The following is a 23,181-nucleotide window of genomic DNA, read 5'->3' on the forward strand; positions in this document are numbered from 1 at the left end:
AAAAATAACTCACATGTCCCAAAGCACTTGGCTTCTTTGAGCCATTAGATGTTTGTTGGTGGTCTTGGATCTTGTTTATGTCTAAAAATATCACTGCTAGTTCGGTCTTCCCTTCTTGTTCCTAGTTCCAAACTCTGGCAATCTCTCCCTAAAAGCTGGGCTCTCAAAAAATGTTATCATTTCTTTTTCATACCCTTTGCTCTATCAGTATAGTTATGGGGTGGAAATCCTATGAAATGCTAAAAATATAATGTTAAAATCTATAAATATAAGAAAACAACTTTTGGTTACATCAAAGAAACAAAGCTAAAGTTATCTAAAAACCTAAATGAGGTTGAAGAAAAGAAGTCTCTGCATATAGAGTTGACTGTGGAGAGGACCAAAAAACAAAACAAAACAAAAAAAATAAACCACTATATAAAACCCAGTTTTCATTTTAAAGCTTTAAGTGGTGAAGTCTAAGTGCCAATAATTAAGGACACTCATCAATCACTGGAAGGTACTGGCTAGCACTGCTCAAGAAAGTTCTCCTCACCTAAAACGGACACTGACACCCTTAAAGATGTTCATTTGAAACTCACTTCATGCTCACGATGGCCTCACAATTTCCATGGAATTCTTCTCTGATTTTCTCCATTCTATTTTTTCTCATGTTGCATAACAATAGCCTAGCTGACTTTACTGGGACCAATGCAACCCCAAAAGGATGGCAGTTCTTTTCTCCTTTATAGATGATGCCCACCCTGCCCAGAGGGACCAGGGATTTGTGCTATCACCTACCCCTCATCCCCTCACTCTTTGGGGGGATATGTATTTGTGAAGCAGTGGGAGGGGTCATCACCTCAGTCACCAGCAACCAACTTTCTAAACATTCCAACAGAAAAGATAGTTCAAGACCTGTGGGCCTTGAATCCAGAATCTTGACTTCCAGAAAAGAAGTTGAGAGCTCAAATAGAATTTTTAATGTCAATTATGCCTCAATTTAAAAAAATTTAATTAAGGGGCGCCTGGGTGGCTCAGTGGGTTAAAGCATCTGCCTTCGGCTCAGGTCATGATCCCAGAGTCCTAGGATCGAGCCCCGCATCGGGCTCTCTGCTCAGCGGGAAGCCTGCTTCCTCCTCTCTCTCTCTCTGCCTGCCTCTCTGCCTACTTGTGATCTCGGTCTGTCAAATAAATAAATAAATAAAATATATTTTTTTAAAAATTTAATTAATTAAAAATTTAAAATAATTTCCAACCCAATGTATTCTGGGAGTCTTCAATGTGATTACTTTACTAGTTAGTTCCAAGTTCTAGTTTCTTTTGTGATCTATTTTAGATTTTGAAAGTGCAAGTTTCACAATTATACAAAATTTTATATCCTCGTGTTGATTTTGAATCTCAACTCTCCCTTCTCCCCATATCAACTTACCTCACCATTTTCCAAAGGTACAATCCGGGAATATTCAGTAGTACAAAGTACATCATCATCTTGGGTGATAGCCATATTTGCCTCCCGCCCAAATTGTTCCAAACAATCTACTTTAGAGTCTAGGAAGAAAACATTTCAATACTATAAAGTAAAATATTATCATCTTATCATAAATCTCTTAAGGAATCTTATGTTTCCTTAACAAAATACATCAGGAGGAAAGAACAGAGAAGCATTTAAAATTTTTAGACAAAATATTAGAATAAAGTTTTAATTCATGAAAGAAAATACCAAGCCATTTTAGGCCACTTCCTTTTAATAGCAATGTTTGGAGATGCGGTTCTAATGCCTCACCCCTCATTAGGCACGTTTCCCTCTAAGGAGCATTCATGGAAAGCCCAGTGCCTTTGTGAGCAAAACTCCCATCGCCTCAATTCATCATAGGGTTCAGAGACACTAACATTCTTCATTAGTTGAAGATGACATGATCAAGATAAATAATGTGAAATGCAGGAACCATGAAGATGGAACTTAGTCCCTAATTCTATATAAAAGAAAAAGGACTGGAGCTACATCGCTTCTTATAGGTATATAAGTTATAGGTACATCACTTCTTCCTAAATAGCGGCAAAAACTGTTATCATAAAAGGCAGTTCAACTTCAGTCCTGCATGTGTATCCTTGGAATTAATGCACACATGCTTGAGAAATAGGGACATCCTGAGAGCAACGTAGAGAGTTAAAACTGGCCAGTCCTTCACTGGGGAAGGTATGTGCTATGGTGAGAGCTGTGAATTGTGTAAGACTGATGACTCACAGACCTGTACCACTGAAACAAATAATATATTATACATTAATTTTTTAAAAAGTGGTATATACATGCAAAAAAAAAATGAAATTCCATGCTACAACATGGATGAACCTTGAAGAAATTATACCAGATGAAATAAGCCAGACACAAAAAGACGAATATTATATGATTCCATTTATATTGGATACCTAGAATACTCAATGTTATAAAGACAGAAGGTAGAACAGTGGTTACCAGCAACTGAGGGAGGAAGTAAAGGGGAGTTATCATTTAAAGAGTACAAAATTTCAGTTGGGGAAGAAGAAAAAGTTCTGGAAATGGGTGGTGGTGATGGTTGTACAACATTGTGAATAGACTTAATTAAGGCTGAGATGCACACTTGAAAATTGTTAAAATGGTAAATTTTATGTTATGTATATTTTACCACAATAAAAATTCTAAATATTAAAAAAAAAAAAAAAGCAAACAAACTGGCCAGTCCTTAATTAGCCAAACCAAGAGACTCATTTTCCAGTTAAATCCAGTGTTGATCTGTTGCAAATAATTAACACCCTATATAAGACAGTAAGCAAGATTACTTACGAGCAAAATATTGCCAGGGTGAGTAGGTGCTTCCAAAGTCTACCGATCTTTCCAAGACCCAAAGATCAGGGCGAGGAGAATTTGCAAATTTGATGATAAGATAGGCCACATGGAAAAGCTGATAAAGCAAAGGAGATACAATTACTCAAGTCACCTCGTCTACCTGTAACCTTGGCCATCTTTATATGATGCTGATCCGAAGGCAACAAGCATCTAGCCACCCTCTCCTAAGATCCAGATTCTATTTCTAACTGCCCATTAGACAACTCTATCTGGGTGCAGGCTCTCAAGCTTACCATGTTCAAAACCAAATAATCACTTTTCTTTCTTCTCCAGATCTATTCAGTAATTTTGTCACATCTTAATCATCATACCCTTGATTTTTTTTAAAAGATTTTATTTATTTATTTGTCAGAGAGAGAGAGAGAGAGAGAGTGAGCACTGGCAGACAGAGGCAGAGGGAGAAGCAGGCTCCCTGCCGAGCAAGAAGCCCGATGTGGGACTTGATCCCAGGACGCTAGGATCATGACCTGAGCTGAAGGCAGCTGCTCAACCAACTGAGCCACCCAGGCGTCCCATTATACCCTTGATTTTTAACCAACTTACAGAGCCTCTTAAAGTCTGTACCTTCAAGAAATCGGATTTCGAGCAACAAGCATCATGTGCTAAGCCTTCCCAGGACCAAGAGCCAAGCGTGTCTCCTGGGAGTGTCATGGCCTTTGGTTGGTTCCAGGTCTTAGAGAGCTCACAGCTTCAGAACAGAGAACAAAGAGGTTCTTTGATAGAGTGATAGCACCTCCTTCCCCTGCACCATCTCTACTGTCTCCTTTCATCCTAATTATTCTCTCTCTTTTTAATTTTCTCATTCATCCTCATCACTCTTTTACCCATGGCCAGGACAGTGCAGAAGGATGGAAGAGACAAGGGGAGACTTCGGTCCTTTCTTTGCCCTCCCACTCATGAATCCCAGCATGTCTCCCACAGTGGACCCCAGGAGGCCTTGCAGCTCTACTCCTACCCCTTCCCTCAAAACTTATCTGGTTTGGATTTTGGACCCTGAGAGTCTGTATATTTCCTAAAGTTCTGGTTTGACAACAAATACAGGTGTTAAATGTGTTAATGAGAGAGGATTATCTCTACCCCACATGCTCATCACTTCTCGGCCTTTTGGCTAAGATCAAGTGTACCCCACATGCTCAACACCTCTCACATTCCCTGACCCTAAGTAACAGATCCAACAGTGACTTTCAGAAGAGGACTCCCCCAAGCTATTAACTGGCCCAGTAGAGCCATTTGAATGATGAGCACATCTAGTTAGAGAGAGAGGCAGAACTCAGATTCTGTGAGATCCTTTCATTTCTTGGGGAAAAAAATAAGGGAGTTTCCCCTTCATGTTTTTTTACATACTGTATTATGGTAAGAATTGTATACTTAAAAACTGAATTCTGAGAACCAGTAGCTACTTATAAATATTCCAAACTTGGTATTAGAAGCCAAAATCTCTGGAACAATGATTCTCAAATTTTAGCCTCAGGATCCCTTCACTTTTAATAGTTACTGAGAACCTCTAAAAGCTTTTGTTTATGTGGATTATATCTATTGGTATGTACCTATATTAAATATAAAGGTTGAGAAAATTTAAAAATATATATCACTAATTCACTTCAAATAGTAATAAACCCACCATATGTTTAAACATAAACACCAAATTTTTGTGAAAAATCACGAATATTTTCTAAAACTTAAAAATTATACAGAGAATAGTGGCTTTACTTTACATTTTTAAAGTTTCTTTTAATGTGTACATTGATAGAAGACAGCTGGATTCTCCTATCTGCTTCTACATTTAATTTGTTGTAACATATTGTTTTGGTTAAAGTATTAAAGAAAATCTGGCATCACATAGACCTATTATGGGGAAAAGGAGGATCTCAAAGCTTGAGGACCTCCTGAAAGGTCTTGGGGACCTCAGTGGGTTCTCAACCACACACTGAGAACCAGTGCTCTTGGTCATAGAGGTTACTCTTTGCTCTAAAAAGCCCCTTGGCTTTTTCTCTGCAGAAGGAAGAATTGTCACACCAATTACTAAAAACCCTAAGTTCAGTCCGTTCTATCCCAGTCAAACACTGGCTCTTTAATCTTGAAAAAAACTGCCTCCCTGGACTCAGATTAATGTTCCCAGATTGTTTACTGACCCTTGGAAAAAATGATCCAACTTCATGGAGAAAAACTAATTAGGAATTGTAATATTCTGAAAACCATAAGGCAATACTGAAAGGTAGGAGAAAGAATTTCCAAAAGACACATACCATTATCACATAGTGAAGGAATTTATAGGAAATCCCAGAACTCCAAATTTGGAAAAATCAAAACAAATATACTTCCCTGAAAACTATTCGCATATCTGTCTTAGATCACATCAAAGTAAGGCTGCTTTTGGATATAAGAAAGAAAGAATATAAAGGAAATATTTTTGGACACAGGAATCATTCAAAACAGTCTTAACCTCTTCCTCCAAAATTCTACAATCACAGCACACACACACACCCCCACACACACCTCAAAAAACCTATTTTTACTTAACTGTTTATGATCTAATGGTTACTGTGTTCTAGGTACTGTTAGGCACCTCACAAACATTCTCTCTCAAGAGGTTAACTAACATGCCCAACTATTCTAGGCATAAAAATCCTGAGCCGATGTGTATTCTACTCACTGATCACTAGCTAGACCACAGAACCTAAGAGATACTTAATATTTGACCTGTCTTACCCTAGGGGGAATAATTTGTCAGAAAACTTCCAAACAGCATTATTTCTAAACATACTAAGATTGCATTACAGGAAGCCTGGAGAATGGGAAGCTGTATTATAGTACATCTTCAGGATTATTTGAGTGCATTGGTTTTCCAAAGTTACACTTTCTGCTATTGGAAAATCCAAATAAATGAAATAGCCTTGGTGGCTCAGAAGGACTACTCTTTTTGTTTCACTTCATACTGTTCTAAGGTCATATGTGATTCCCCTGAAGAAGGCACAGCAGTTAAAAATTCCAAATCTAGGAGGAGCAAGATGGCGGAGGAGTAGGAGACCTAAATATCACCAGGTCGCAGGAATTCACCTAGATCGTTATCAAACCATTCTGAACACCTACAAACTCAACAGGAGATCAAAGAGAAGAAGAGCAGCAATTCTAGAAACAGAAAATCAACCATTTTCTGGAAGGTAGGATGTGCAGAGAAGTGAATTCAAGGTGAGAGAGGAAAAGAGAAACATGGGGTGGTGTAGGAGGGAGCCAGCTCCCAGCAAGCAGTAGAGCAGCGGAACACAAAATCGGAACTTTTAGAAGTCTGCTCCGTGGAAGGACATCACTCCAGAAGCTAAGGGGTTTGGAGCCCTCGCAGGGACAGTGTGGTCTCAGGACCCACGGGGTCACAAAAAGGCAGGGGGCGTCTGAGTATGGCAGAGCTCTCAGGTATCAGAGCAGGGAAGCCAGCTGCAGAGATGGAGCGCAGAAGGGAGCTCTCAGCTCAGGGTAACCTTAAACTGTGATCCAAGGCACAGTCGGGCCACGGCTCTTTAAGCAGGGATCCCACAAGCAGTAGATCCAGGGAGACTCACCTTCCTCCTCCGTGAGGAGCCGCGCGGGAATCAGCTGGGTTTGGAGACTCCAAACGGGGCCATGAACCAGAGATAGAAACACTTGGTCACAGGCTGGGTAAGCATGGAGTGCAGCCGGAGACCAGGCAGATGGGAGTGATTGCTTTTCTCTGAGGGCGCACTGAGGAGTGGGGCCCGAGCTCTCGGCTCCTCTGGGCCGAAATTGGGAGGCCGCCATTTTCATTCCCATCCTCCAAAGATGTAGGGAAAGTGTTCAGGAAACAAAAACTCCCAAGAGGGAACCCAAGCAGATTACTTAGCCTGGCCCCAGACAACAGTGGTGCAATTCTGCCTCAGGCAAATGATGGGGTCCGTGATCAAAGGAGCGAGACTGATACAAAGCAATGGTCAAGCAAAGCTTTATTTCATGCCAGCATCAAGAATCAAACCAACCAGCTGGGGCCATCTCTTACAGAGAGAGCGACCACCCCCAGCTTCACAGACTAGCTTTTATAGAGCAAAGGCCATGTGGTTTAGCCTGGCCAATGAGATTGTCTCCACCTGGCCTGATTCGTCCTTGTATTCTGGGCTCTGTTATCTCCACCTGACCTGACCCGTCCTTGTATTTGGGCTCTGTTACCAGGGACTGGTCGACCATATTTTACTGGTTTCCCAGACTTGCTTTTAAGTAAGTTCCTCTGGTGGGGGCAGGGTCAGTTTAAGTTTGGGGGCACAAACAACAAAATGGCTGTTTAACCGAGATGGAGTCGCTCTAGCTAAGTAGGCCCCTACAGCAAAAACATTTGAGAATCACTGCAAAAGGCCCCTCCCCCAGAAGATCAGCAAGAACATCCAGCCAAGACCAAGTTCACCAACCAATGAGAACTGTAGAACTCCAGAAATAGGGGAAAGAAACACACAGAATTCATGGCTTTTTCCTCATGATTCTTTAGTATTTCAAAGTTAAATTTTTTTTAATTTACTTTTTTCTTATTCTGTTTTTAAAAAATTTTCCTCTTTCCTATTTCAGCATTTTTAAACTATTTTATCTTATCAACACCTTTTAAAAAATCTTCTTAAGGGGCGCCTGGGTGGCTCAGTGGTTTGAGCCTCTGCCTTCAGCTCAGGTCATGATCCCAGAGTCCTGGGATCGAGCCCCGCATCGGGCTCTATGCTCAGCAGGGAGCCTGCTTCCTCCTCTCTCTCTGCCTGCCTCTCTGCCTACTTGTGATCTCTGTCAAATAAATAAATAAAATTTAAAAAAAAATAAAAAATAAAAATCTTCTTAAATTTTCATTGCTATAGTCATATTCTATCCCTTCATTGTATTTAACCTTACTTTTTGTATACATATAGGTTTCCCTTTCTTTAAAATTTTGGGATACAGTTTCTTCTAATAGATCAAAATATACCCTAAATCTAGTGCATGGCTTTGTTCTAGTCTCCAGCCTGATCACATTCTTTCCTCTTTTTTTCTTTTCTTCTTTCAACCAACTTCTTATCTTATCAATTTCTTTTTTAGAATCTTTTTAAATTTTCATCTTTAGAGTCAAATTCCATCACTTTATCGTGTTTATCCTTATGTGTGTGTGTGTGTGTGTGTGTGTGTGTGTATTTTTTTTCCTTTCTTGAAAATTTTGGGAGGTAGTTTCTCCTACCAGACCAAAATACATGCAAAATCAAGTGTGTCAGGTGCATGGCTCACCAGCCTGATATATATATATATGTAATTTTTTCTTCTTTTTTTCTCCTTTCTTTTCCCTCTTGTTTCAGATCTCTTCCGATTTGGTTAGTGTATATATCTTTCTGGGGTCATTGCTCCCCTTTTAGTATTTTGTTCTCTCATTCATCTATTCTTATCTGGATAAAATGACAAGGCAGAAAAACTCACCACAAAAAAAAAAAAAAAGAACAAGAGGCAGTCCCGATGGCTAGGGACCTAATCAATACGGACATTAGTAATATATCAGAACTAGGTTCAGAATGACGAGTATTACTAAGGTGCTAGCTGGTCTTGAAAAAAGCATGAGAATTCCTTTCTGGAGAATCCCTTACTAGAGGATCCCTTTCTGGAGAAATAAAATCCCTTCCTGGAGAAATAAAATAACTAAAATCTAATCAAGTTGAAATAAAAAAGCTATTAATGAGGTACAATCAAAATGGAGGTTCTTACTGCTAAGATACATGAGGCAGAAGAGAGAATTAGTGATATAGAAGACCAAATGATGGAGAATAAAGAAGCTGAGAAAAAGAAGACAAACAACTACTGGACCATGAGGGGAGAATTCAAGAGATAAGAGATACCATAGAACAAAACAATATTTGAATAATTGGGAATCCCAGAAGAAGAAGAAAGAGAGAGAGGGGCAGAAGGTATATTGTAACAAATTATAGCAGAGGATTTCCCTAAATGGGAGAAGGGAACAAGCATCAAAATCCAGGAGGCACAGAGAACCTGCCTCAAAATCAATAAAAATAGGTCCACACTCTGTCATCTAAGTAAAACTTACAAGTCTCAGTGACAAAGAGAAAATCCTGAAAGCAGCTTGGGACAAAGAGGTCTGTAACCTACAATAGTAGAAATATTAGATTGGCAGCAGACTAACCAACAGAGACCTGGCAGGCCAGAAAGGACTGGCATGATATATTCAGAGCACTAAATGAGAAAAATATGCATCCAAGAATTCTATATCCAGCTAGGCTATCACTGAAAATAGGAGTGATAAAAAGCTTCCAGGACAATCAAAAACTGAAAGAATTTGCAAACACCAAACCAGCCTACAGGAAATATTGAAAGGGGTCCTCCAAGCAAAAAGAGAGCCTAAAAGTAACATAGACCAGAAAGGAACAGAGACAATATACAGTAACGGTCACCTTACAGGCAACACAATGGCACTAAATTCATATCTTTCAATAGTTACCCTGATTGTAAATGGGCGAAATGCCCCAGTCAAAAGACACAGGGTATCAGAATGGATAAAAAAACAAGAGCCGTCAATATACTGTCTACAAGAAACTCATTTTAGATTCAAAGACACCTCCCGATTTAAAGTGAGGGGTGGAAAACAATTTACCATGCTAATGGACATCAAAAGAAAAGTGGGGTGGCAATTCTTTTATCAGATAAATTAGATTTTAAGCCAAAGATGAGGAAGGACACTATATCATACTTAAAGGGTCTGTCCAAAAAAGGGATCTAACAATTTTAAATATCTATGCCCCTAACATGGGAGTAGCCAATTATATAAACTAATTAATAATAAAATCAAAGAAACACATTGACTATAATACAGTAATAGTAGGGGACATTAACACCCCCCTCACTGAAATGGACAGATCATCCAAGCAAAAAGATCAACAAGGAAATAAAGGGTTTAAATGACACACTGGACCACATGGACATCACAGATATATTTCAAACATTCCATTCCAAAGCAAGGGAATGCACATTCTTCTCTAGTGCACATGGAACATTCTCCAGAATCGATCACATCCTGGATCACAAATTGGGTCTCAACTGGTACCAAAAGATTGGGATCATTCCCTGCATATTTTCAAACCACAATGCTTTGAAACTAGAACTCAACCACAAGAATAAAGTTGGAAAGAACTCAAATACATGGAGGCTGGGGCGCCTGGGTGGCTCAGTGGGTTAAGCCTCTGCCTTCAGCTCAGGTCATGATCTCAGTGTCCTGGGATCGAGCCCCGCATCGGGCTCTCTGCTCTGCGGGGAGCCTGCTTCCTCCTCTCTCTCTGCCTACCTCTCTGCCTACTTGTGATCTCTCTCTCTCTCTGTGAAATAAATAAATAAAATCTTTTTTAAAAAAAAAACAACATTCAAATACATGGAGGCTAAAGAGCATCCTACTAAAGAATGAATGGGTCATCCAAGAAATTAAAGAAAATTGAAAAAATTCAAGGAAACAAATGAAAACACAACTGTTCAAAATCTTTGGGACACAGCAAAGGCGGTCCTGACAGGAAAATATATAGCAATACAAGCCTTTCTCAAGACACAAGAAAGTGGGGCGCCTGGGTGGCTAAGTGGGTTAAGCCTCTGCCTTTGGCTTGGGTCATGATCACGGGGACCTGGGATCAAGCCCTGCGTCGGGCTCTCTGCTCAGCGGGGAGCCTTCTTCCCCCTCTCTCTCTCTGCCTGCCTCTCTGCCTACTTGTGATCTCTGTCAAATAAATAAATAAATAGAAAGGTAGCAAGAAAGGTCTCAAGTACACAACCTAACTCTACACCTAAAGGAGCTGGAGAAAGAACAGCAAAGATAGCATAAACCCAGCAGGAGAAGAGAAATAATAAAGATCAGAGCAGAAATCAATGAAATAGAAACTAAAAGAACAGTAGAACAGATCAATGAAACTAGGAGTTGGTTCTTTGAAAGAATTAATGAGATTGATTAAGCTCCTGGTCAGACTTATCAAAAAGAAAAGAGAAAGGACCTAAATTAATAAAATCATGAATGAAAGAGGAGAGATCACAACCAACACCAAAGAAATACAAAAAATTATAAGAACATATTATGAGCAACTATATACCAGCAAATTAGTCAATCTGGAAGAAATGGATGCATTCCTAGAGATGTATAAACTACCAAAACTGAACCAGGAAGAAATAGAAAACCTGAACAGTCCCATAACCAGTAAGGTGATTGAAGCAGTCATCAAAAATCTCCCAACATCCCCAGGGCCAGATGGCTTCCCAGGGGAATTCTACCAAATATTTAAAGAAGAATTAATACCTATTCTCCTGAAACTGTTCCAAAAAAATAGAAATGGAAGGAAAACCTCCAAACTCATTTTATGAGGCCAGGATTACCTTGATCCCAAAACCAGACAAAGACCCCAACAAAAAGGAGAATTACAGAGCAATAGTCTTGATGAACACAGATGCAAAAATTCTCACCAAAATACTAGCCAATAGGATCCAACAGTACATCAAAAGGATTATTCACTAGGACCAAGTGAGATTTATTCCTGGGCTGCAGGGTTGGTTCAACATCCGCAAATCAATCAATATGATATAATACATTAATAAAAGAAAGAACAAGAACCATATGATACTCTCAGTAGATGCTGAAAAACCATTTGACAAAGTACAGCATCCTTTCTTGATCAAAACTCTCCACAGTGTAGGGATAGAGCATACGTACCTCAATATCATCAAAGGCATTTATGAAAAACCCATAGTGAATATCATTTTTAATGGGAAAAAACCGAGAGCTTTTCTCCTAAGGTCAGGAACACGACAGGGATGTCCACTATCACCACTGCTATTCAACATAGTACTAGAAGTCCTAGCCTCAGCAATCAGACAACAAAAAGAAATAAAAGGCATCTGAATTGGCAAGGAAGTCAAACTCTCACTCTTTGCAGATGGTATGATACTTTATGTGGAAAACCCAAGACTCCACTCCACTGCTAGAACTCATACAGGAATTTAGTAAAGTGTCAGGATATAAAATCAATGCACAGAAATCAATTGCATTTCTATACACTAACAGCAAGACAGAAGAAAGAGAAATTAAGGAGTCGATCCCATTTACAACTGCACCCAAAACCATAAGATACCTAGGAAGAAACCTAACCAAAGAGGCAAAGAATCTGTATTCAGGAAACTATAAAGTACTCATGAAAGAAATTGAGGAAGACACAAAGAAATGGAAAAATGTCCCATGCTCATGGATTGGAAGAACAAATATTGTGAAAACGTCTATGCTACCTAAAGCAATCTACACATTTAATGCAATCCCTAACAAAATACCATCAATTTTTTCAAAGAAATGGAAAAATTATCTTAAAATTTATATGGAACCAGAAAAGACCCCAAATAGCCAGAGGAATGTTGAAAAAGAAAACCAAAGTTGGCAGCATCACAATTCCAGACTTCAAGCCCTATTACAAAGCTGTCATCATCAAGACAGTATGGTACTGGCACAAAAACAAACACACAGATCAGTGGAACAGAATAGAGAGCCCAGAAATGGACCCTCAACTCTATGGTCAACTAATCTTCGACAAAGCAGAAAAGAATGTCCAATGGAAAAAAGACAGCCTCTTCAACAAATTTTGTAGGGAAAACTGGACAGCCATATGCAGAAGAATGAAACTGGACCATTTCCTTACACAACACATTAAAATAGACTAAAATATGGATGAAAGACAATGTGAGACAGGAATCCATCAAAATCCTTGAGGAGAACATAGGCAGCAACCTCTTCGATCTCAGCCACAGCAACTTCTTCCTAGAAACATTGCCAAAGGCAAGGGAAGCAAGGGCAAAAATGAACTACTGGGACTTCATCAAAATCAAAATCTTTTGCACGGCAAAGGAAACAGTCGACAAAATCCAAAGACAACCGACAGAATGAGAGAAGATATTTGCAAACGACATATCAGATAAAGGGCTAGTATCCAAAATCTATAAAGAACTTATCAAACTCAACACCCAAAGAACAAAAAATCCAGTCAAAAATGGGCAGAAGACATGAACAGACATTTCTGCAAAGAAGACATCCAAATAGCCAACAGACACATGAAAAAGTGCTCCACATCACCTGGCATCAGGGATATACAAATCAAAACCACAATGAGATACTACTTCACACCAGTTAGAACAGCTAAAATTAACAAGTCAGGAAACAGTCAGGAAACAGATGTTGGTGAGGATGCAGAGAAAGGAGAACCCTCATTGATGGGAATACAAGCTGGTGCAGCCACTCTGGAAAACAGTATGGAAGTTCCTGAAAAAGTTGAAAATAGAGTTACCCCATGACCCAGCAATTGCACTACTGGATATTTACCCTAAAGATACAAATGTAGCCATCCGAAGGGGCATGAGCACCTCAATCTTTATAGCAGCAATGTCCACAATGATCAAACTATGGAAAGAACCTAGATGATGTCCATCAACAGATGAATGGATAAAGAAAATGTGATACACACACACACACACATACACACATATATATATACATACATATACACACACACATATACATACACAATGGAATACTCTACAGCCATCAAAAAATGAAATCTTGCCATTTGCAACGACATGGATGGAACCAGAGGGTATTATGCTAAGCGAAATAAGTCAATCAGAGAAAGACAATTATCATATGATCTCTCTGATATGAGGAATTTGAGAGGCAGGGTGGGGGACTGTAGGGGGGTGAGGAGGGAAATAATGAAAGAAGATGGGATCGGGAGGGAGACAAAACATAACAGAGTCTTAATTTCAGGAAACAAACTGATGATTGCTGAGGGGTGGGTGGGGTGGGAGAGGGTGGCTGCGTTATGGACATTGGGAAGGGTATGTGCTATGGTGAGTGCTGTGAATTGTGTAAGACTCATGATTCAGACTGGTATCTCTGAAGCAAATAATACATTATATGTTAATTTTTAAAAAAATTCCAAATCTAGGAGCAAGTGCAGCTACATCTCAGTGTGCCCCCCAACCACCTATATAAGCCTGCCACCCTGTCTGATTTAATAAGTCCCCCGATTCCACGAACTCATCTTCCAGTGCCCATAGGATGGGACATTCCACTTCAAAATCCTTCCTTCTTTTTTCTCTTAGGAACTTGTTTCTGACGTTCTTCAACACACATCTGAGTGCCCTGACTATTGCTAGCATGCATTTCCTTTCTTCTGACTCTAAACCCTATGGATTTTCCATCACCACCACTGCTGTGTAACTTGCAGCCAATTCTTGACAAGTACTTCAGCTGGAATCTGTAGATTCAAAATGTCACTGCAAGGCACAGTGAATGGTCCCCAAAGTGGATTTACAGCTCAGCTCGTGCATGTCAAACCAACATGTATGAATTTATTCTTTTCCACTTGATCACTTAAAATTGTCTTTTAAATGGCTCCTTCTGTTAAACTCCCATTATCAGTTATATATGTCGGCTCAGTGATCACTCAAAATTCTTCAAAGCACTGATGAATGACACATGAGATTCACCAATCCAAGCAAGGGCCCTTCATGAGGCTAGAAAGTGCCAGACTATGGAATCACTAGAAGCAGGAGAGCAAAGACAGAGTTGTGCATTTTTGAAGAAATAACATTTGGGAATCAAAGATAAGGAGGAAGAAATGCCCTGTAAGGACTGAGTTGTCATCTCTCCATAGGCTTTTGGACTGAGCTGAAGATGGCTTGAACTTTGTTCATGATCAATCAGGTAGAGGTACAAAGTAACCTTTTAAATGATGTTTTAAGAAGCAGATAATAATCATAATAGGTGGAGTGTTAGGCACTTTGACTTCAAAAGCCTTCAAGGTGAGCGGGTGAGATGAGATGGCATCATCTGTCCCTTGTTTCTCTGCCAATGCTCTCCATTTGGAAACCTCTGAAATTCCAGCCCATCATTTCAGGGCCTTACCAGATGGCATAGTACATGTTCAGTAAATGTCACAGATGGGTGGATGGGTGGATGGATGAATATTAATATTGTGTAGTTGTCTTCAAGTTCAGGAGGCAGAGGTGAACCCCCAAGTGGTCCTGTCGGGTGCCCAGGCATGGTGGGGATGTCTAAGGCTGGAGGAGAACCAATCCCTTGTAGTAAATCCTGGCCTGGCCACCCACCAGGCATGTGACTCTAAGTGTCTCACTGAACCACTCTGAGATCTTATTTCCTTGCCCATAAAATAATAACAAAATGACCATAAAACTGTATGTTACATAAACACAAATTTTATGCACTCCGTCTCAAAGAGCACCTATCACGCTCTGTGGCATAAACTCGTGTTCATCTGTCGTTCCCACATCTGGATCATCACCCCTGTAACCTCAGAGTAGGTGGTGCTTAGTAAGTGTGGTTGAATTAAGATGAAATTAATAAGTGCAACATGTGAAACTGCAAAATGTTATGCAAATGTATTTAAGTCACATCCAGAATGAGCTTCTTACCCAACTAAATAATATACCCTCCACCAAAAAGTCTTCAGTTTATGATGTGAGATTCGTCAGCTTTATAATTTGATAAACATATTGTTTCCAAAGTGGCATTTTCTAATTCACTTTTTCCGACATTTTATTTTGCATCATTTTCAAACCTACAGGAGAGCTCAAACAGCAGTACAATGAATATCTATATACTTTTCATTAGATTCACCAAACGTTAGCATTTTGTCACATTTGCGTACTCTCTCACGCATGCTCTCTCTGCCTGCATGCAGCGCGCGCGTGCGCACTTTTTTGAAATTTTACCATTTGAACAAAATCTTACCTAACACACTGTCCATATTCAAATTTCCTTGATTCTCCTAATAATGCCCACTGGATTCCAATCCAGGATGACATGAAGCATTTACTTGTCAAGCCTTTTGTCTCCTATAACCTAGATCAGTCCACCCATGGCTTTTGTCTTTCCTGACACTGACATTCAGAAGATCCAGGTCCTTTCTATCACAGAATGTTCCACAATCTGAATTTGTCTGATTATTTTCTCATGATCTGATTCAGAATAAGTATCTTGGCGAGATTACTTCCTGTGTGACCCCTTCTTCTCATGGCATCATGCTGGGGACACGAGATGCCAGGTGGTCCCATAATCAGTGACACTATGTTTGATCCTATGCCCAAAAAGTTGCCCACCAGATTTCCCCATTATTAAGTTACCTTTTTACCTCGGTCATTAATTAGCAACCTGTGGAGAGGCACTCTGAGACATTTATTTTCATTAACTAAATTATAAACATTCCCCCTATCCATGTAAAAATACAAATACAAATTCTGAAAAATAAGTCCCTAAATACAGAATGAAACAATTAAACTTCTGTGCCTGGTGCCCATTTGAAAAGCTTACTAAGGAGCTAATTTTACAGCGAAAATTTTAATAGAGAAGGAAAAATGCAGATCGAGTAAAATTAAACTCTATTTTAGTAACCTTGTTTGGAAACTTTTTACAAAATGAAATACAATCTCTATAAAACAATCAAGGCACAGTGATGAAAATACAGCTCAGCTGGGCTGAAAAAGGATCCTTCTAATCCTGGTCCAAAGAGCGCATCTGCCAATGGCATAGCTAAGACCCTTCTTTCTTGTAGATTTACCACCCTTGGCTGAAAAACCCAGCCCCTGGCACCATCAAAAAGACTGTGTTCAGGAGGAAAGTCACCTTGTCCCTCACTGTCTCTCACTGTCTCCCAGAAGTACCTGCTCACCTGTGAAGAGGGAAGACAGATCATTCCAGAAACTTACAAGAAGGGACTCAAGAGGTCCCTCGGTCAACCTCTCACCCAGGTTAAGAACCTTCACCCAAGAATCTCTTTTTGAGAAGAAACCCACTGCATTGCTGAGGCGTTCTGGACTTTATGTTGCCTTGGTGTTTAGTCAAAAACTTTCTCTCACAGGTTCACCTCCCCTGTCTCAGAGTAGCACAGATTTCTAGTCGTCATTCCACCTGACAGCCTGCCCAGGATTTAAATACCAACACCACTCCCTAGGTTCTTGTTAAGGAATTAAGATTTAAGTCAGCAGGAGGTGAAGATTAGGATAAAAAGTGGAAATGAGAGGAGAATTAGAGTCTCTTGTTTTCTCATTAAAAATAACTATGAAAAGCTGAGAAATAAAAACTCTAAGGCCAAAATGAGTCTAAAGATTTGAATCACTCCAACAGCTTGGAAAATGACAAGCCCACTATTTTTTTAAGATGGAAGATTTCAAGGAAAAAAAAACTGAAAGAGAAAAGGTGAAACAGTTGCATCTATATTTTATTATCGATGAATTCTTAACTCTGGAGGAAAAATGATTAAGGACATAGAGCGTGGTTTTCAGCCCTTGTAGACTTCAATCATTATTCCCAAGTAGACTTAAAGTGCAGAATTTGAGACTAGCATAAGTTATTCAAGAACATTTCATCTACAATTAACAATTTACAAATAGATGTGGTGATGGTTTTAAAATAAGCTAAAGTCTGGGGTGCCTAGGTGGCTCAGTGGGTTAAAACCTCTGCCTTCGGCTCAGGTCATGATCCCAGAGTCCTGGGATCGAGCCCTGCATCGGGCTCTCTGCTCAGTGGGGAGCCTGCTTCCTCCTCTCTCTCTCTCTCTCTCTCTCTCTGCCTTTCTGCCTACTTGTGATCTCTGTCAAATAAATAAATAAAATCTTTAAAAAAGAAAAAAAAATAAGCTAAAGTCCACTGGAATCCAAGAACTCTGAGTACAATTTCCTAATGACATCTTATATTTTATCCTACTCTGTGTGGTTGCCCTAACTGTCTGAGAACTTTTTTGTCTAGGCCCTGATCCTTCCCATAACACTTTTTCTCATTCACCCTTTTTTACTGATTCGTAAGAAAATCGCCTATGACATCTGGTTCACTCGCTGAACTGAAAAGTCACTGAAGAATTTGTCTGACAAACCATACAGAACAAGAGAAATTAAACAGTCATGTTCTTTTGAGGCAAAGGGGCGTCACTGACTCAACTTTAAGAACCAGCAACTAAGTTATCTAAATCCTCCTTGAATCTACCCAAAATTGGCTCGACTCAATGATTCCTAAAAATAGACTGATTCCTCGATATGGTTTACAACAAGCTCCAATAAAATATTTCTCAGTGATGGTGACTGGTCCCAAATCAGATTCCAAATGATGTGACTGCCACTTCTCTTTAATAAGACCACACCCACCATAAGGGTCCAGACTCTTCCTCCTCTTGACCAGTATCTTTCTACCCAAACAGTTGTAACATTTCTGGCCTGCCTCCATGAGAGTCCTTTCCTACTTTTAACTGGCATATCTATTTGCCTTTTTCTTCTGTTACCTCTTTCTTAAGTTCACCGACCCTGGCTAAATCTGAGTTTTACCTAAGGCCAAAATGATCCTTTCGGCTATGTATTCAATGCCCTTACTAATGACAGGAGCTTCAGAGACCTTTTCAACAACAGCTGTGCATGTCTGTGGGGCATAATGATGGTCACTTAAGTTTTATTAGTCAGCATTTTTTTTTAATATAATGAACTTTAAGCTGATGTGTTATTTCAGATCAGCTGGGCTGCATAAGTAATATTCTTGGAATTTATCCTTTGGCCAAAAGTGGTCTTGCCCTCCTGAACACTAAATCCTCTAGTGTGGTTCTCCAAGGGGGCGGTCCTATTTAAGGGTGTTTGGAAAATTTAAGGAGACATTTAATTGGTTGTCACAATAACACACCCAAATAAGAAGAGAGACCATGCATCTGCAGCGGCATCATCTCCACCCTGAGAAATCTCACAGCCAGCTCTGGGGGAGAAGCTGGTCTCCAGGGGTTCCAATACCATCTAGGGTACGCCTGGACAGGGCGCCATGACAGAGGTGACCGTCTTTTGTCTACCAGACTTTCGAGGGCCTGAATGCCCTTCCCACCTTATAAATCTTGCTGGTAGCAGAATGCACCGACCCTATGGAGCAGCTGAAAATGCCAGGCTCCTGTGGCAGGTAAGGCAACATGAGTCCGTGACCCGGGCTCAGCAAATGTGATGTCTCTTGGAAAAGACATTCCAAAATCTTGGAAGCAAGATTTTGCTTCCAGAGCAAGTGATGCAAAAAGGTAGGGACCCAGACACTGAAGAATTCTTTCTAAGCAACAAAGCAGCAGCATGTGGCTTTTGGGGACACTAGCCAACCCAGGAGGGGTGTCCTGAGTCCAGAGTCCAGGCTCAGGGCTGACTCTGTTGCAAGTCAGTGGCAGTCAGCCACAGCCATGTCCTTGCTGACCAGGCGATGGTTTAGACTATGCACAACCTTTGCTTCCGCCCATTTTCTGAGCCTGATTCTCCCTGCTCCCCACACCCCCTCCCACTACCCCACCTCTGTCCCTTCTACCCTCAGAAGTGACTTTGTCTCTTTCATGGGGAAAATCAGAACTGCCAGGAAGGAACCACCTTCTTTTCCCTTTGCAGACCTAAAAACCATTTGCAACTACACATCCTCTCCTTCTTCCCCTGGACTGGTGGAGTGAGGAACCTCTTCTTGTCAAAAGCCGATCCCTCCCTCGGTGCTCTGGGTCCCCTCCTGCCTTCTGTTGGACCCTTCCCATCAGCTTTGAAAGTCCCTTCCAGCCAGGAGACAAGAGGAGCTCTCTGTCCACCCAACCCCCCCCCCGACACACTTCTTCCAAGAGTTCGCACTAGCCTGTCCCCCAGTTCACCCAGGCTTTGGTTCTTAGCCTTCCCCCACCTTGTACCACACTCTCCTCACCTTACACCGTGACTCCTGATTTCTCTCTCGCGCCCAAACGTTCACAGAAGCTTCAGACCCACATGACTGCTACCTGCTTCATCTCCACCCGAAACACCTCCCACCCTTCTCAACTCAACAGGACCAGGGAGGCCTCATCCCAGCCCCCAGAGCCTGCTAACTCCTGTTTAATCCACGGGGCCCAGCAAAGCCTTCCCTCTGGTTAGTCCTGTGTATTCTGTGCTTTGGAGCGCCTTGCGTTTCCTTTAAAACACACTTGGCAGGATAATTACGTAAATGTTCGTGGCTGGAGGGCTCACGGCCTCGTGGTAACAGACTGACTCTCCTGCGCAGTCATGACCAGCAACAGGAACCCTCTACCTATGTGTGCTACGAGGCCAGGACAGCCCCCGCACTGTGCCTGGATGCAGGTCTGGAGGCTGGGAGGGGGCCAAAACCTAAGGATTGCACTTACCTGTCATAAAACAGAACATCTCAAAGTCACTTTCACTGTGATGAAAAGGTGCCTCCAAGCTGAGCTCTCAGATCCAGATGTAAGATGATCTCTAGTGTCCCAAATGTTCCCCCTTAAATCCCCTGCTCTTAGGGACCCCAGCAGGAACCATCATAGCCAGACAAACATATGGAAAATAGTGAAGCCGTAAGGTAGGTAGAGGCCTGGGTCTGCAGGGTCAGAGTGGAACGGGATAAAGGGAGGTGGTGGGCAGCAGGTACAGTGTAGACGGACTCCACGCCTGATGGCTATCAGGAAAAGCGGGTTCTGCGCACATCTCAGCATCTGCCCAAGTCAGGCGACCTGGGGTCAGTTTCGAAATCCAGACCCAGGTAAGATACCGGCAAGAATGAGAAAGGCAGGGATTCAAGGCTGCCCCAGACAGGAGGTGGAGTGGAACCGGCGGGGATGAGCAGGGTGACCAGACACGTCTACTCAGACAGATAGGGGTTTAACCAAGAAACTGGAGGCAGTGGCCCCAAGCTAACAGGCTCCAGGTAGCTGTGGGAACAGCAACAGTCCACCCTGCCGTCAGGCAGAGAGGGGACTGTGGTGGGGGAGGAGGACACCTTCCATGCCTACAGGAACCCTCCCACTAAACGCCATCTACCACCTTTCAGGAATAAGGTCTGGGTCTAAAGACAGTAGATAAGACGAGCTGCTAGGCATTCTGGAAAGGTGGGTCTGGGGTTGGAGGACAGGAGGAGCCTCAAATTCCATCATCCAACCTCCATACAATGACCCACCCCCTCTCCTACTTCCCTTGGACCCATTTCTACCCTCCCCCATTTTCTTACTTCCTGGTCTTCCTTTCCGAAGCCTCTCGCCAGGGCAGGACCCCTTTTGTCCTCGTATCCCAAAAGCTACACAGAAAGGGCAGATTATACCGTAATGTTGATGTCATTCCCTCCTGCAAATGTGGCTTCACAAGGTACTAAATGAGTTTTTAAGACACAGCTTAGGAAGTCGCCTCTATAATATTTTTCTTTGCATACAACCCATTTATACCTATATGACTTCTCCCAAGGCAATATTCCATTATGTAAACCAATGTGAAATGTCATCTCACTAACAACCATACAAATACAAACTCCATCATGGTCAGAAGCAAGGAAATGGATACACATATGGTATCAACAAACTTCCCCAACCTAAAGTGCATGAATATGGAAGACATCAAACCAGATGTTACAGCACGTTTATATAAAGTGTATGTACATATTTATATAAACATAAATTCATACTTATGTACACACAGTCATACTCATTAGAATGGATTCTGTGTCTTATTAGGAGAGATGGGCTGCATTTGTATCTCACTCATGCTGCATGTCTACTGACGGTGGGCTCGGCTCTGCACCCCCCTAACACAGTGACACAAACTGATGGAACCCCTACTCATGGGAAACATCGCTGAGGCAGGAAGGGAATATGGTGCCTCATATACCAAATCAGGTCCCAGGGCCAGGCTTTCCTTCAAAAACACGGCCAAGTGCAGCCCTATATTGAGCCTGGAGAGTGAAGAACCTAGAATCCTATTGAGCTAGAAATGCAGAGGGGCTGATGCTCAGAGGACCCCATTTCATCCCAGTGTGGCCCCACTGCCCCTGCCAAGTTGGAAATCAATGGTAGAAGCTGAAATTTCAGAGAAGCTGACTTCTCTTTTTTTTCACCCACACTGCCCATGGTGGGCACAGAACACAACTGAGGCAGAGAGAAGATGTGTTCGACTCTGCACACTCAGCCAAGCTAGGGGACAGGAGGACCCTGCAGCGCTCACAAACTAGGGGTGCATCCGAGGCAGCTGGGGAGCAGGCTGAAAAGCAGATTCCCAGGCCACGAGTCTAGAAATTCAAATTTGATAATGAGGCCTAGAAACAGGGACAACTAAATTTGCAGACCTTAAAGCAGCATGAAAACACAGGAACCTTTGTAGAGGACACACTTTTTCCTTCCCTTCCATAGTTTCTTTCTTGGCCAATTATGATGTTTTTTTTAATTTGCTACTTAATGTTGTAGTCCCCTGGGCTAGAGGATTCTCTGTGGGTGAGTGCAGACCCTCCTGGGCACCAAGGGACTTCTCCCTGACCCCAGCTGCGCACATGCCAGGACCTTCCTCCCTCAAGCTGCTGGGTTGATACAACACGCCACACTTGGCCCTGGCTGGGGGCGAGAGGTCCATCTCCCCTTCTTATGGCTCTACCCCCTCAACCTACCAGGCAGGCAGCTCCTGAGGGATCAGAATCTCCACACCGAATCATGCTTGGTATCTGGATGTGGGATGAGTGAGAGGCTCGTTCTTGTCAAGCTGCCCGTGGCTCCACTGGCTTGAGGTGGGGTGGCCCTGCCATGCCCCCCCAGCCCCAGCACTGTGTGCATGCACCTAAACTCCCATGCACCTGCTCTCAGAGCCCAGCCAGGGACCAAGGGTGGCAGGGTGGAGGCAGGGCGGGAGGGGAGGATGGATGGATTGAGGTACCAGGGCTTAGAGGAGCAGATGGCCTAGAACCTGTCCAGAGAGGAGGACGACTCATGAGGGAGCATATGCCCCACTGTCCTATTGGACTTTGATTACAAAACACAAACATAACATAACAGACCCAGTCATGGGTCTCCCTTCTGAGAACAGGGATTCAAGGACTAACTTTGAGAAACACTGGCCGAAAGACAGTCGCCTCCAGGAGAAGAAGGTCATCAAGAAAGGTCCCAACATCAATGCATAGAAGAAAAAGGTAGAGACTCTGACAGCCAGCGCCACTACAGGCAGGGAGACCCTCTGTGTTCTAGAATTTGACATCAGAGTCCCAACCACAGACTGCAAGTCTCAGATAACTGGTAAGAGAAGTAAGACTCTAATATCCAGACGGATGATCATGATGGACTGGTAGGGATGACCAACCATTCGGGTTTGTCTGGGGCTGTCCTTCAGTTTCCCTCCATCTGTACCTGCTGTCTCTGTAGTTTCGGTAAATTCTACCCTCACTCCCTGCTGGCTCCAGTTTGAGTCCATCCTACTCAAGGCCAAGGACCCTCTTGGCTGGTCCTGCAGGATTCCTTCTGGGTCCCCAGACCCCGCCTGCAGACACCACG

General features: G+C 42.0%; 1 protein-coding gene across 1 annotated transcript in view; it reads right to left on the reverse strand.

The window, feature by feature from the left end:
* The window catches only part of LAMA3 (laminin subunit alpha 3), a gene marked incomplete at its 5' end in the record, with an annotated part of 268,142 nt that overhangs the window by 195,480 nt on the left and 49,481 nt on the right, over positions 1 to 23,181 (reverse strand). Inside the window, 2 exons of the mRNA XM_080821882.1 lie at positions 1,412 to 1,530; positions 2,804 to 2,921. Coding sequence (XP_080678008.1) covers positions 1,412 to 1,530; positions 2,804 to 2,921 — 237 coding nt within the window. The remainder of the gene's footprint in view (positions 1 to 1,411; positions 1,531 to 2,803; positions 2,922 to 23,181) is intronic.

Source organism: Martes martes (assembly GCF_963455335.1).
Source record: "Martes martes genome assembly, chromosome: 13".
NCBI lineage: Eukaryota > Metazoa > Chordata > Mammalia > Carnivora > Mustelidae > Martes > Martes martes.